Genomic DNA, 14,910 nt, shown 5'->3' with positions numbered 1-14,910 from the left:
CAAAATCCTTTAGGTTGGTGCTGCCAAAACACCTGCGGAGATGAAATAGGAACGCGTTCTACCCAAGTAAGTGTGAAAAATATACTTCAAAATTGGGATCAAAATGAACATTTTAAAACTGAAGTATATAGAATCCAATAGGTTTTAGATTAAAATGTTTCAGCCCGGAGCAGTGGGACACACCTGTAATCTCAGCTGCTCAAGAGGCTGAGGCAGGAGGATCGAAAGTTCAAAGACAGCCTCAGCAAAGGCAAGGTACTAAGCAACTCATTGAGACCCTAAATAAAATATAAAATAGGGCTGGGGATGTGGCTCAGTGGTTGAGTACCCCTGGGTTCAATCCCCAGTTAAAAAAAAAAAAATAAGTGACACTTTCTAAAATAAAGCTAAATAATATTTCCTCTACTTTTGTTTAAGTTATATATTTATGCATTATTATATAAAATGTATGTCCTTTTAGTTTGAACTGGAAAAACATTTCAGAATTCCAATATATAACGTATTAGATTATTTAGAAAATTAGTAATTCAATCAACTAGTTTGAAATCTATGTTAAAACTGTCCTCACTTTTGCAAAAGTTAGACATTTTTCCTCAGATGAGAAGAGAGTGTACCCAAACCAAATCATCAATATCTCACTTTGATACAAATAAAGATATTATTTATATTATTTATGAACAAGAATCATTAGGTATTGAAATGCTTTTGCAAAAATGAATCTAAAATTTTCCATTACCAAACATCTAGAAGGGGCTGCAGTAGGAAATGATTGAAAAAGTCATGATTTCCACTTGTGAGCTTACAATCTGTCAAAAGAAGAGATGTGCAAACAGCTGCCTGCCATTTGTGTGAGATGAATTGTAAATAAGTTTGCATAAAATGTTTTCATAACACAAAGATGAAAGGTGGTAACCAAGCCTGGGGATGGAAAATAAGAGAAGCCTAGAAGGATAAAGTGCAGTTTTTCACAGGGAAGAGAACATATGAGAACAGGTAACACTGTATTCTACTGGAGAACTTCAAGACAATTGTCTTCATTATATTCCTGTGCATTAGTTTTGACAGAAGGGTAGAGATGTGGCTGGAATTAACATGGGAAATACTGCAAAAGGTTATATGAAATGTCTTTTCAAGTATAATGCATACTCTACCTTTGAGACAAAACAAAGTAGCAAATTGAACTTCAAATAGGTGTTAAAGAGTGTGGTCTTATCAGGTTATCTCCAGTCATGGAAAACAAAATTTCATTAAATTAGCTTCCCAATTACAACCATGCACCACATAACAATGTTCAAATCAACAGTGGACCACATGTATAATGGTGGCCCCATAAGTTTGTAATGCCTTGTGATGTTTCAGCCATTTTAGGTTGTGCAAATAATCTGAGATTTGCACACAATAACAAATTTGCTTTCTGGTGCATTCTCAGAGTGTATGATGGTTATTAATCAACTGGTGGCTATACTCAAAAGAAGACTTTCAAATTTGTAGAAACACAAACTAGGCTAGCTAAATCTTTTACTACCTATCTATCTCAGGTAATAGTAAGCAACAGCACTGATCTTTGATCAGCCTATTATGAGTGGTTGTCCTCATTATAGAAAGTAGTAGATACATGTATGCATACATACTAAAAACGTGATATTCATGTCTACACTAGATGAATATTTAACTTCTTTCTTTCAAATATATCTAATAGCATGAGTCAACCCAGAGGGAAACTTTCCATTTACTTACTAGTAAAAAGGGAGCTTACCTCTATTTAATGTAGAACCAAGAACATTTTAAATCTTTGTCAAACTACCAGTGCATTTCATTGCCATTATTCAAGCTCAAGCTTCATATTTTTTAATGCTATGCCACATTGCTTCTCTATAAAGAAGAGAAAACATTATGATAAAAATAAAACATCATGGGATATTGTATAAGTGAGACTGTACCTGATGGAAGCAAAGCCTGTTGGTGTAGAGTCAGGATAGATGACCAATCTAATTCAGGAAGTATTTTCTGAGGATCTACTGAATAGTGACCTCTGTGCCACAAGTTCTAGAAATAGAAAAGAACTTTCATATGCTTTTCTCCAAAGATAATTATGTTTCTTAAGATTTTGATTTAGTGGTAAAAGATACTTATTTTTAAAACATAAATCCTGGTGTATGTATATGTATATGTATGTAGACATATCTGCATGCATATATTTAGAAGCATATGTGCACACTCAAAGATAAATTCACACATTCTCTATCTCACAGACACATGTATTTTCTTAACAGGAATATAGCATAAAATGATTGGTGCAAGTACTAAGTCTGAGAAAAAGTGACACTATAAAAATATCTAAAAAATAACTAAAGAAATTGTTCTGAGGAGCCGAGGGTATTTTTTGCTGCTGGGAAGTGGTTGTAGAGAAGCAGTATATGTTTGCATTTCTGAAGCTGGTGGCAAACTTGGAAGACTTGGGGAGGTAAAGGAGTGAGTGCTAAATCATCTCTATGAAACATTATTGAAAAGTGAAAACACTGATTATTTTAATAGCATACATTATATTTTCATAAAAGAAAATAATGCATTCTGGTAATTCTTCTGGATTTATGTAATCATATATATTACAAGATAATCATCTTTTAGATATTTTTGTATGTTCTATGACAGTTTATAACACATGTTTCTTGCATTTGGATCATGGATCAAGATGCCTCTAGTCAAGACAAGAGGTTCAGTTTGAGCAGGCACAAATGCATAATTGCCTATTCCTTTTTAAAAATAATGTTTCATTAAAATGAAGATGCATTTTTGTTTTTTCACATGCAAATTATAATATAGGATACTCAAGATGTATGGGTCCATCTTTTCCTCCATGTAAACGTTGCTGTCATTAGGTATAAACAAATCTATGTGTGAGGTTGGCAAAATGGAATGTAGCTTATTTTTTTTAGTATGAATAAAAAATGAATTATAATTCTATTTTAAAGTGACTGCTTTCCATGGAGTACATGCTTAATAAACATTCTAGAGCCAATAAATACAAACTCTACAATCTGAAACCATTTTGAGATAACCAAAAAAAAAATATGCTTCAAGACCCATTAGTCAAAATTAGATTGGAAATACAAGTTATTTTGTTTGTGTAGTATTTACACCAACTCTCTTTTCTTGTGCTTGTAAAGCAGTATATATGTTTTCTTCAAAATTGCTTTTAGTTTTTTTATGCAGTGGCAGGGGGATATAAGATATTACATTTAGGAATTGTGTACCAAGAAACCATATGTGTGTGTGTGTGTGTGTGTGTGTATTTATACACTCTCCTAAACCAAACTTTATGTTGATATTTGTTTTCCAACTATAAACAGTCCAAAGTAAAATGTGAAGATATTCCTTTTAAAACAATATGCTAAGGATGTAATTCTTTGATAAAATCTTGCCCCAAATATTAGAAATCAGAAATAAATAATAGTGGGAGAAAAAGGAGTACAGCAGAGGTAAAAGGCATGAAACATCATCTGTTCAACAGGATCAGACACAGTTAGCAAGAAAAAAATAAGGAGAAACAAATGTGTTAGGTGATCTTTAGTCCAAGGAATTCTCTGTTGGGCAACTGGGCATTTTGTTTTTTGTTAAGTAAAAAGAGAGATGATGGCAGCTAGCTATATCAAAACTCAGTTATCAGTTGGGTTATTCCAATATCATTAGTCTTTTGTGGTTGCCTGTGATGTGTTGTGTGGTGACCCTGAAAAGTCATATATATATATATATATATATATATATATATATATATATATATATATATATATATATATATATATATCTTATATACGTATAATATTTATAAAATTTATTTGTTCTAATCAGTTATAAGTGACAGCAGAATGCTCTTTGATTCATTGTACACAATTTTTCACTTCTCTGGTTGTACACAAAATAGGATCACACCATTTGTGCAATCTTACATGCACCTAGGGTAATGATGTCCATCTCATTTCACTGTCTTTCCTATTCCCATGCCCCTCCCTTCCTCTCCCTCCCCTCTGCCCAATATTTGGGGCAAGATTTTATCAAAGAACTGCATTGTTAACTTGAGTTTTGGAGTCTCAGATTACAGAACAAAACTGAAAACACAACCAAAACTAAAAACAGTCACAAGTCAATTTTATAGATTCTTTATTAAAGTCATAACATTGTGACAGTTAGTGGGGGCTAACATATGTAGCAGGAAATTTATTATACTTTTGATGGGGACAGATTTTGGTCATGTGAATATTTCCATAGTCATGGAACTTCCTACAGTGATAACAGACATCTCAAAATGCAATGAAATCAATGCCCATGGTATACTATCTGTTTTTCTTTTCTTTTTCCCTCTGTCCTCCTCCTCCTCCTCCTCCTCCTCCTCCTCCTCCTCCTTCTTCTTCTTCTTCTTCTTCTTCTTCTTCTTCTTTTCTCTCTCTCTCTCTCTCTCTCTCTCTCTCTCTCTCTCTCTCTCCCTCTCTCATTTTAAAGGATTAAACTGTGAGGGTTTTAGAGTTTTACAAGAGACTATTAGTGAAAAACAACCTCATATATTCAACTTACTAAGGCCCTACTCTTTCCCCCTAATCTTTCAGCAGGGCCCAAGGGAGGCTAAAGTTTAGATCACTCTATTCTCCACAAGAACTTTGATTCACTATTAAATTCTGTTTAATGAAGATGACTTTGCCATTCCACGGCCATCTTCTTCCTATATGTGGGACAATGCAGTATCCGCCTTGTATAAAGGGAAATTGTTCTTTCTTTTTAGTTACCCCAGTTAAATAGACTCATGGAAAATCACATGCACAAGAGACCTGTGAAATCAGTAATAGTATGAATTGCTAGGGTGCCATGGGGAGGCAAGTTAAGGAAATAACAATTTTGCTTAAGTACACACTTGTTCATGTATTACAGCTTGTCATGTTTATGATGAGAGCAAATCAAATGGAGAGAAAGAGAGAGAGAAGGAGCAGGTGAGAAGAGGAGAGGAAGGAAGAGAGATTCTCTTAATGGCAGAAGTAAAGTTATAACTACTTGCTGTGTTACCAATCATATTGTATATACTTCTTGTCTCGGAGATAAAATTCTAAGATGAGAGGTACATGTCTGCTTTAATGTATGACAAATTTCTGATATATCAATAATACATGGTAAAAAATAACAAATTATGTAATAAACTGTGGTTCTGAAGTTAAGCTATTATAATTAATAAAATTTCAATATTACAAAGTTTAACAAATATACTAATGAAATAAAATAAATGTAAAAATGATTTTAATATGTGAGGTGTTTTGTTATTGTTTGTTTATTTTTCGGTACTGGGGATTTAACTCAGTGGCACTCAACCACTGAGCCACATCCCAGTCCTGTTTTGTATCTTATTTAGAGACAGGGTCTCACTGAGTTACTTAATGCCTGAGGCTGGCTTTGAACTTGCAATCTTCCTGCCTCAGCCCCCTGAGCTTCTGGAATTACAGGCATGTGCCACTGCACCTGCACTAATATATGTTTTTAAGTAAATACTAAAGATATGACAGAACCCATACAAATTGATGTAAATCCATTAAAAAGTGAATGCCATTTTTATTTTAGTAAAGCAAAATATATTTAAGGCATATGGATATTCATTGTTTTCAACCTGGTAAGTTGGTACTTCCCATACAAAGATGTCTTTGCAACTCTCTATCAGGAAACATGTGAACAAACAATGTTGGTCGTGTGTTGGTGGAATAAATTTACATGGACAATTGCTCCAAATATTTATAGGTCTTCGTCTATATTGGTATTATGTCTATTTCCTCCCTTCTTATTGTCTTTATCTCCTATCTGTACATTATTTCTGCCTTCTATGGATTCTCTTAGCTGAGGAAAGATAGCTACTTTGAGAATATAATGATAAGGTTTAGAGACTCTTGAGTCTACAAGCATGAGTTTGAACTCCACCCGTTTGAATTCAGTTTCTTAAATGATTAGAGACTTCTATCATTTTTATAATGAGGTTATTTTTGTGTCTTTCATGTTAATCTTCTGCAATATTATGAAGATGCATAGAAAGTTATAGTGAGCTCTTTGTGGTAAGAAATGTAATTAGAATAAAAAAAACAGAGAATTCCAATATGTTGGCATGGGACATAGGTGCGATGGCTTAAGTGACACCCCTAGAATAGATTTATTCATTTATGATACTAATATCAACATTTCTTAATAAAATAATATTTTTAAATATTTGAAAGATTAATGTTAAATTTTAAGTAAGACAATGCAAAGTACTTTAAATAAAGAATGAGTCACTGCAGACTGACTCCCAACCATCAACTCTTGACTTTGTAAATACAATTTGGAGGATTGTATTCATATAATTGTAAATTCAATTAATATTGTGTTTCTCACAAAACATCTCCTTTTGATCTTCATTCCACTGTCAGATTTCAATATTAATATACTATCATATTTGCATTAAATTATTTTTTGGAATATTAAATAAATATAGAAATATTAAGCTTGATTAGACTCTCCATCTTCTTCATCCACATGTTCCAAAGACACATGGCTCAGAAAAATTGCACCCAAGTGACAGAGTTCATTCTCGTGGGCCTCACGGATCGCCAGGAGCTGAAGATGCCCCTCTTTGTGACGTTCTTATCCATCTATCTTTTCACTGCAGTAGGCAACCTGGGTTTGATCTTGGTCATTAGAACAGATTCAAGACTCAACACACCGATGTACTTCTTCCTTAGCAACCTGGCTTTTGTTGACTTCTGTTACTCTTCTGTCATCACACCCAAAATGCTTGGGAATTTCTTGTACCAACAAAATGTTATAGCCTTCAGTGCATGTGCTGCACAGTTAGGCTGCTTCCTGGCCTTCATGACGGCTGAGTGCTTGTTACTGGCTTCCATGGCTTATGACAGATACGTGGCCATATGTAGCCCTCTGCTCTATATGGTGGTCATGTCCCCAGGAGTCTGCATTCAACTTGTAGCTGTCCCCTATAGCTACAGCTTCCTGGTTGCACTCTTCCATGCAGTCCTTACCTTCCGCCTGTGCTACTGCCACTCCAACACCATCAACCATTTCTACTGTGATGACATGCCCCTCCTCAGGCTCACTTGCTCAGACACCCACTCCAAACAGCTGTGGATCTTTGTCTGTGCTGGTGTCATGTTTATTTCCTCCCTTCTGACTGTCTTCGTCTCCTACATGTACATTATTTCTGCCATCCTGAGGATGCGTTCAGCTGAGGGAAGACGCAAAGCTTTCTCCACATGTGGCTCCCACATGCTGGCAGTGACCATATTCTATGGGACCCTGTTCTTCATGTACTTACAGCCCAGCTCTAACCATTCCCTTGACACAGATAAAATGGCCTCCGTCTTCTACACCGTGATCATCCCCATGTTGAACCCCTTGATCTACAGCCTCAGGAACAAGGAGGTCAAAGAGGCTCTGAAGACAATCCTCAAGAGAAAAATGGCTTTTATGTTTATGAAATTAAGAAAGTGATTTGAATAAGTAAAAGTGGACTTTTTAGTGTGTTTCTGTTTGCTTTTTTATACTTTTTTTGGCACTGAAAATATATCAGCATGATTGTTTCTTAATATGTAATTTATGTACATCTGTTCAACTTTTTATTTGTTTTAATTAGTTATACATAACAGTAGAATTCATTTATGCACTTTAATATATCATACATAGATGGGATATAATTTTTTCACTTTATAACAAAATTCCTATAAATTTTCACATAGACTGTGACTTTAGGTATAAAAAGAACTGTAAGAATTTATACCCTTTCTCTCATTTTTCAAATGGAAAATGTATGAACAATAGTTTTCTGGTCCATAAGAATTTGTGCCAGTTTTCCAATGAAAAATACACAAAAACTGTCAGTATATACCTAACTTTAGTCATAGCATAGACAAAAGTTCAGAATTCCCTTCTATACCAATCCTCAGTTTTAAATTCTAAGAGTGCATTACAATTTTCCATATGAAAATCAAAGTTTCCTCGGGTGATACATTTCTTAGAGCCCTAATTTTTTGAAACCATACATGACAGTATAAAACTGCCATTTAATTTGCATCTGCCAACTTGTCCATATTAAAAGGAACATTCTACTCTTACCTTACCACTGATCAAACATGACCTTTTACCGTCCTGGAATTCTTTAATTGAGATGATTTCTTATGCCTAGAGACCACATTATGTTTCTTTGTCCAGATTATCTAAAAAGATATAATTCAGAGATAGAATTATACTTCAGTCTACCCCCGAATTACATTTCACGGGGAGGGATATCAAATTCTAAGCAAATATGCTCACAGTTGATTGACATAAAGCTTTTATGTTTATAGATCATTTTGTTCATAGACCATTTACCAGCACTTGGGATTACAAGTAGTTCTCCTAGGAAAATTATGTCTGGGTGACCTGGTCATTATTTATTAGAGCGTATATTACAACACAATGTCCAGTGGGCAAGGCAGCCCTATGCAAAGAGACAATGCCTCCTAATCAAAGATGGTGCTTAGATTCCAAACATATCATTGTAGTACATGTATGTTATATTGGATGAGTCAACTTTCACATCAGTTAAATGAGAAAATTGTTAATCTAATCTTTTTGAGAATTAAGCAACATCAAAAGTTTATAATGGGAGTTTATACATTATCTCCCTTTTTTCTATGAGCCAGAAGTCCTGGATTCTAATCCCAACATAATTAATTATAATTCACATGACCTAGAATAAGCAATTTACAAAAATAATGACACTACACAGCCACTGATAACCATATATATGTGGTCTCTCTCTTTGATACATATATAATATCATGATTTGACCATTTGGGTGGGGTATTGAACTCAGGGGCACTCTAACACTGAGTCACATCCCCAACCCTATTTTGTATTTTATTTATAAACAGGGTCTCACTGAGTTGCTTAGCACCTCATAGTTGCTGAGGCTGGCTTTGAACTTGTGATTCTCCTACCTCAGCTTCCGGAGTTGCTGGGATTACCGGTGTGTGCCACCGCACCTGGTTTGAGTTGACCATTTTCAATTACACAGAAGAGTTCTGAGTTTGTGACTCATGCTTACCTCTTTATTTTTGGTGTCAAATTCTTGCACCAATATGGGCACCAAAGAGGCACAAGTATAGAGATAGAAGAGGGAAAATGAAGTTATCAATATTCGTAAATATGGGCTGCATTGCAAAATAAAAATATGCTTACAAAATCAAAATCAAGCTTATCGAAGCAGAGTATAGCATAAAATATAGAACATGACTAAAATTGAATCCAAAAACGAAAAGGAAGAAGGGAGGAGGCAAGGAAGTGGGGAGGAAGAGATAGATCAACAACCTCATAGATATAATTGCTATTAACCATGGAAATCAGAGTCACAATCCTATGCAAGTCGTTTCTGCCTGTAGGATAAGCTCAAGCCCTATGCCAATAAATCTTAGAGCTGCTATGCATGTCCTGTTTCAAGGCATAGAGATTCAGACAACACCCAGCTCAGGCTGGGCAGCTCAGGTGTCCTGATAACATGGTAGCTAGCCCGGGGTGAACTGCTCAGTTTCTCCAAGGATCTAATAAAGTCAGAAACTTTATTCTCAAAAGACAAATAATTATCCAGTGAAGAAATTATCTCTTACCCCCCAAATCATAAGTCTCTACTGTAATTCCCTTCCGGGGTTTTACAAAGCTTTATAAACACCCCTACCTTTCATGGAATTTTAGATTTTACTAAAATTTCTGTGTTGTGCTGCACATGTAGCTTACCCTGCAGGAAATGTTAGTTTGCAGAGCCATCTTTTGCTCTGGATACAGCTTACACTGTGTGGTATTTGAATTAATCAGCAAATGTGTAAGAGCAGCATTAAAATAATAAGATATAAGGAGACACCCAAGTCAAATTCCATTGTTTGCTCTTCACCTTTAAAGTTTAATTTCGGTATGTCCAAGACCACTAAATCAAATCAGAAGTTTCAAAGAAGTGGTCATCTGAATCTTCTGGGATTATTAAATTGCAGTTGACGTTCACGTTTGTTCCATCTACTTAAGGTTATAATTTCATCTTCACCTGACCCAACCATGAACTAATATGAGGTATGTTAGTAGTATTTAACCCTGTATCCTAACATTTGATTTTCAAGATTTGAAATCTAGAGTGTGGTTCAGCTTCTCTCCCAGTGTGGATAAAATGAGAGCTAGTTTACTTTTCTTTTCTTTTTTTCTTTCTTTTTTTGTGACTATTGGAATGGAAAGGGTTAGATAAGGGTTTAATTTTATGAGAGAGAATTATATCATATTGCAATGAAGCATGATGCTGTTAATGTATTTATTTGGATGCTGAATTTTCTTCCAATGGATGTGTGTTGGTGCTGGATTGCAAAAGAAGGAATTTCCCTAATCCCTGTTGTCACTTTGACTTCACAACTTTTGCTAGAGTTGAGAATTGACGACTTGCTAAATCCCTTTCGTGAGTTAAAGTCTGTCATTGAGAAGAAATGTGTTATATCTGGGAGGCACAGAAAAAAACAAAAGCCGTTGTTTTCACAGAGTAGGGTATACGGACATCATCCAAAGTGATGACATGAACATTTGATATTTCTGCAGATCTACCACTTGGTGGACACAGCCTTCTCTTAAATCTCTCCACAATCACACCTGTGTGTCAGGTTTGTATTCTTAAAATGAGTTTCTATGATGTTACAGCTTTAGCCTTCTTAATATTTACTGTTCTATTTCTTCCAAAATTACTGTAGGTCTTAACTGTGGTTTTTAAATATCTTAAATCTATAATATTTTAAGTGGCTTGTTTGTCCTGACTAAACTGAGACACTAAATAGTATGTTAACAGGGTCCACCAAAAGAATACATAAAGCTCCCAATAACGACTGTTTATATGTATAATGTATGTACTTTTTTTAAAAAACATGGGGGCACAGATTTTCACTTTAGATAAATAGAAATAAGTAAGTAAGTGTAAGTAAGTAAGAAATAAGTAAGTAAGTATAAGTGTAAGTAAGACCATTTGAAAACTGCCTAGATTTTGGGTCCTCAAATATAGAACAGCTAAAGAAAGAGAAGAAAAATTTGAAGATGTTGGGGTAGTTAAATAAATTTCAAAGCAAGAGTCCATAGAAAACTGAACAGTGAATGTGAATGGTAATCCCCAAAATACTGACAGCCAGCAGGGTAAGGAATCAAAGGTAAGTCTCTGAGCAATTTCAAACCAACCGACTATTCTGGAAATACAGTGATTTCCTGCATGTGACTAAAAAATGACAGTAGGCAGTAGAACTTTTTAAGAACAAAACTGAATTTATGACAATAGTGATGGTGATAGTAGTAATTCCTAGTATTTTCATTACTATTAATAATGCGAATTGAGCACTTTTTAGGTATTTGAGCGCATGTTATCAATTTCTACAGTATCCAATATTTTGGAACTTGTGAAATTTTAGGTAAAGGAAACATGATTTTCATAGACTGTAGGTAAGGGTTTGGGGATAAAGTGTTATCATGTGGGCCATAAGGGTCTTCTAGAGATAAATTGATTTAACCAAACATTGGATGGTTATTCTATCAATTAATGAACAGGGCATATACCTTGTCCATCTATAGGGCTTAGGTAAAGATTATCCAAGAAGACACAGAAGACAAAAGAAAGAATGGGGCTGGGTGTGTAGCTCAGTGGTAGAGCACTTACTTAGCATATTGTGAGACCCTAAATTCAATCTCTAGCACTCCCCCAAAATGCAGAAATAATGACAATTATATGTCTCTGTTCTGTGTAAAGAAAGAATTTAAATTTTCTCATCTTTCTGGTTAATAGAAAGCAATATGCATAAAATAAACTACAGTCTAGTAGTATATTATTTTCCCTTTGTCACTGGATACTTAAAGATATAGGATAAAATAAGACTTCTGAATTATCTAAATATATATTATTCATCCTTAAGAAGAAAATTGTAAATATATATTTGTGCATATGTCTAGGTATGTGCATATATGTTTTTTTCAAAATAGTACTGATTTTTTTTTACTTTTCTCCAAAATTTCTAAATACTGCACATGGATAAAAGTATATTCAGAGCATGTAGATATGCAGGAAGAAGAATATTCTATAAATACCCCCAAATTGTATGATTAGAGATATACTGTCAATATTTTGGCTTATGACCTTATATGTTACCATTAAAGTGTTTTCTTTATAAGGTTCAAAAATTTCTCATATCCTATCTTTCACACATTTTTATTTCCTTTGACTTATGCTTAATTGAGAGTACACATCACAGTTCTCCTTTGAGTAAACATAGTACATCTTTTTGAGTCTTTCCTATTCTAATACCAATGTGGATTATTTCCTACAGAATTGAGATAACTCAGAAGGTTTTCTCTGGAGGGGTTTACTACAGAAACTTCTATATCTGCTAAATGGCCAAACACAATCATTCAGCAGTGACTGAGTTCATCCTCCTGGGACTTACAGATGATCCTGAGTTTCAGGTCATTGTTTTTGTGATCCTTCTCATCATCTATTTAGTGAGTATCATAAGTAATCTTGGATTGATTGTTCTAATCCAATTCAGTTCTCAGCTTCAATCACCCATGTACTTTTTCCTCAGCCATCTGGCTTTTGTTGATTTTTGTTATACCTCCTCTGTGACCCCAAATGCCCTGGCTAATTGTTTATGTGAAATTAAAAGTATATCCCTTTATGCCTGTGCAGCTCAAGTGTATTTCTTTGTAACATTTTCAGTGTGTGAAGTTTTCCTGCTCTCCGCCATGGCCTATGATAGATATGTGGCTATCTGTAATCCCTTGCGCTATATAATTCTCATGCCTAGGAAACTCTGCTTTCAAATAGTCACTAGCATATATATTTATGGATTCATCATGGGACTTATACAGACAGTGAGCACATTCATTTTGTCTTTCTGTGACTCGAACTTGGTCAACCAGTTCTTCTGTGATGATATCCCCTTGATTCCACTGGCTTGTTCTGACACCCAAGTCAAGGAGTTGATGTTGCTGACCATGGCTGGGTTCAACGTGTGCTTCTCTCTGCTCATAGTTCTCGTCTCCTATGTGTTCATTGTGTCTGCAATCCTGAAGAAGCACTCAGCTAAAGGAAGACAGAAGGTTTTTTCTACCTGTGCTTCTCACTTATCTTCAATTACCATGTACTATGGGACGATCATTTTTATGTACTTACAACCCAAATCTAACCATTCCCTGAATACAGACAAATTTGCTTCAGTTTTCTATGTAGTAGTGATCCCCATGCTGAATCCTTTGATTTACAGCTTAAGGAATAAGGAGGTAAAGAATTCTGTAAAGAGGATTATACATAAGGTTCATTTGAGTAGCAATAAATGAGCCAGATTGTTATTGAAAGAACGAAGGAATCTTTAACACCAGAGTTAGTGAGTCTAGATATGCCTGGGATCACAGAGTGTTGACAACCTGTTAGGAAATAGATAAACTTCTTGTCTGTGGCTACTATAACCAGTAACTTAGTTTCCTGGTTTTTCTAGAATGGAGGCTTACTGTATACATTATTTAGACATAAATAGTATGTACATAGTAGGATTTTAATAATTATTTTTGTGAATAGTTTAACTGAAAGAGACAAGCTCCCTGAGCACCGCTTGACCATAAGAGTTTTAAAAGAATAACAAGTAATGAAGATTACAAAGATGAGTAATGAAATGATGAATTTATTTCAAATGGATTTGGGGCTCAGAACTTTAGAGTACATGAGCCATTACATGAATCATGCAAAGAGGAGGTAAAATTTTATTTCATAAATGCTCTGGAAATATAGGAGAAGATCTTTTATTAGAGAATTCTTTTTGTTTTGTTGTTTAAATACTTCCAGCAGTTTATTGACTGATTTTATAAAAATCTTGTATTTTTTTTTCACAATTTCAGCAGGTCATGATGGCATAAGCAAATGCAGCTTGTCATTCAACTGCTATTGTGACATAGTTTTGTTTTATTTCATTCCCCAAGAGTAACTTGTTACCTTTTACCTGTTCTGCTTGTTTACAAAATGTTGTGTAAAAATACAGACTGTTACCTCACAGAGTAACTTTCAGACTCATTCCAGATCTATTTTACTATGCCCAAGTTGCTTCAATATCTAAGTCACTGCTTTATTGAAGAACACAAAACTACCACCTTCAAGGTAAATATTTATTCTGTGCTCATCATTTAGAAACTGTAAGAAGCACAAAAGTTTTAAACAAAGCTCCCAGTTGGTAATTTTCATATCAACTATTAATATCTGAGTATGTCCAAATCTAATCATCTCTGTGTCCAATGATACTTAAAGTGAGCATACTACTTTTTTCAAGTAAAATATTCACTTACAATATATTTTATGAAGGTGGGACTTGAGAAGTCATGCTATTTTCAAGGTTTTGTTTTCAAGAGTAAGGGAACTTCAACTTTCACTAACAATAAAAAAAAAAAAACTTTTATCAAATGTGTCTATGTCTCTTTGGTTTGGTGAACAGATATAAATCTATTGCTTCTGGTACTTTACACAAAAATAATTCTGCCAATAAGTGTGCAAACCCTGTTTGATGAACAAAGAAATCAAGACAGGAGGCATAGCTTTTGCGTACACAGTCACGCACATGCAGCAAGCACACAGTTGCATATGCTTGAGTCAAGATCTGAATTTGGTTTTAATTGATCCCAGAGCTCAATTTCACAATGACTTTATTAAAATTTAAAATATTGATGAAATAAGATGGGCTATGGTTTAAAGTATTCCCTAGATGTCACCCAAAGAGTACATATATTAATAACATTTTATAGTGTTACAATTGCTGTATGGCAGAGAAGGGAAGCCGCAAATAGCACATACATCTGCATTCCACCTTG

At 34.6% G+C, this 14,910-nt stretch overlaps 2 protein-coding genes across 2 annotated transcripts; both read left to right on the top strand.

The window, feature by feature from the left end:
* The first annotated feature begins 6,552 nt into the window (after positions 1 to 6,552).
* LOC124092827 (olfactory receptor 8U9) lies at positions 6,553 to 7,509 on the top strand. The gene has a single exon (XM_046444638.1). The coding sequence runs from the start codon at positions 6,553 to 6,555 to the stop codon at positions 7,507 to 7,509; it is 957 nt and encodes a 318-aa protein (XP_046300594.1).
* A 4,941-nt stretch (positions 7,510 to 12,450) lies between these two features.
* Positions 12,451 to 13,395, top strand: LOC124093354 (olfactory receptor 5AL1-like). Its single transcript, XM_046445791.1, has one exon. The coding sequence runs from the start codon at positions 12,451 to 12,453 to the stop codon at positions 13,393 to 13,395; it is 945 nt and encodes a 314-aa protein (XP_046301747.1).
* The last annotated feature ends 1,515 nt before the right edge of the window (positions 13,396 to 14,910 follow it).

This window comes from Marmota monax, unplaced genomic scaffold (assembly GCF_021218885.2).
Source record: "Marmota monax isolate L192 unplaced genomic scaffold, Marmota_monax_Labrador192_F-V1.1 WCK01_AAM20220418_F8-fsc00038, whole genome shotgun sequence".
NCBI classification, from domain to species: domain Eukaryota; kingdom Metazoa; phylum Chordata; class Mammalia; order Rodentia; family Sciuridae; genus Marmota; species Marmota monax.
The sequence above is the reverse complement of the archived record's forward strand: the minus strand, read 5'-3'. Positions and strand labels throughout refer to the sequence as shown.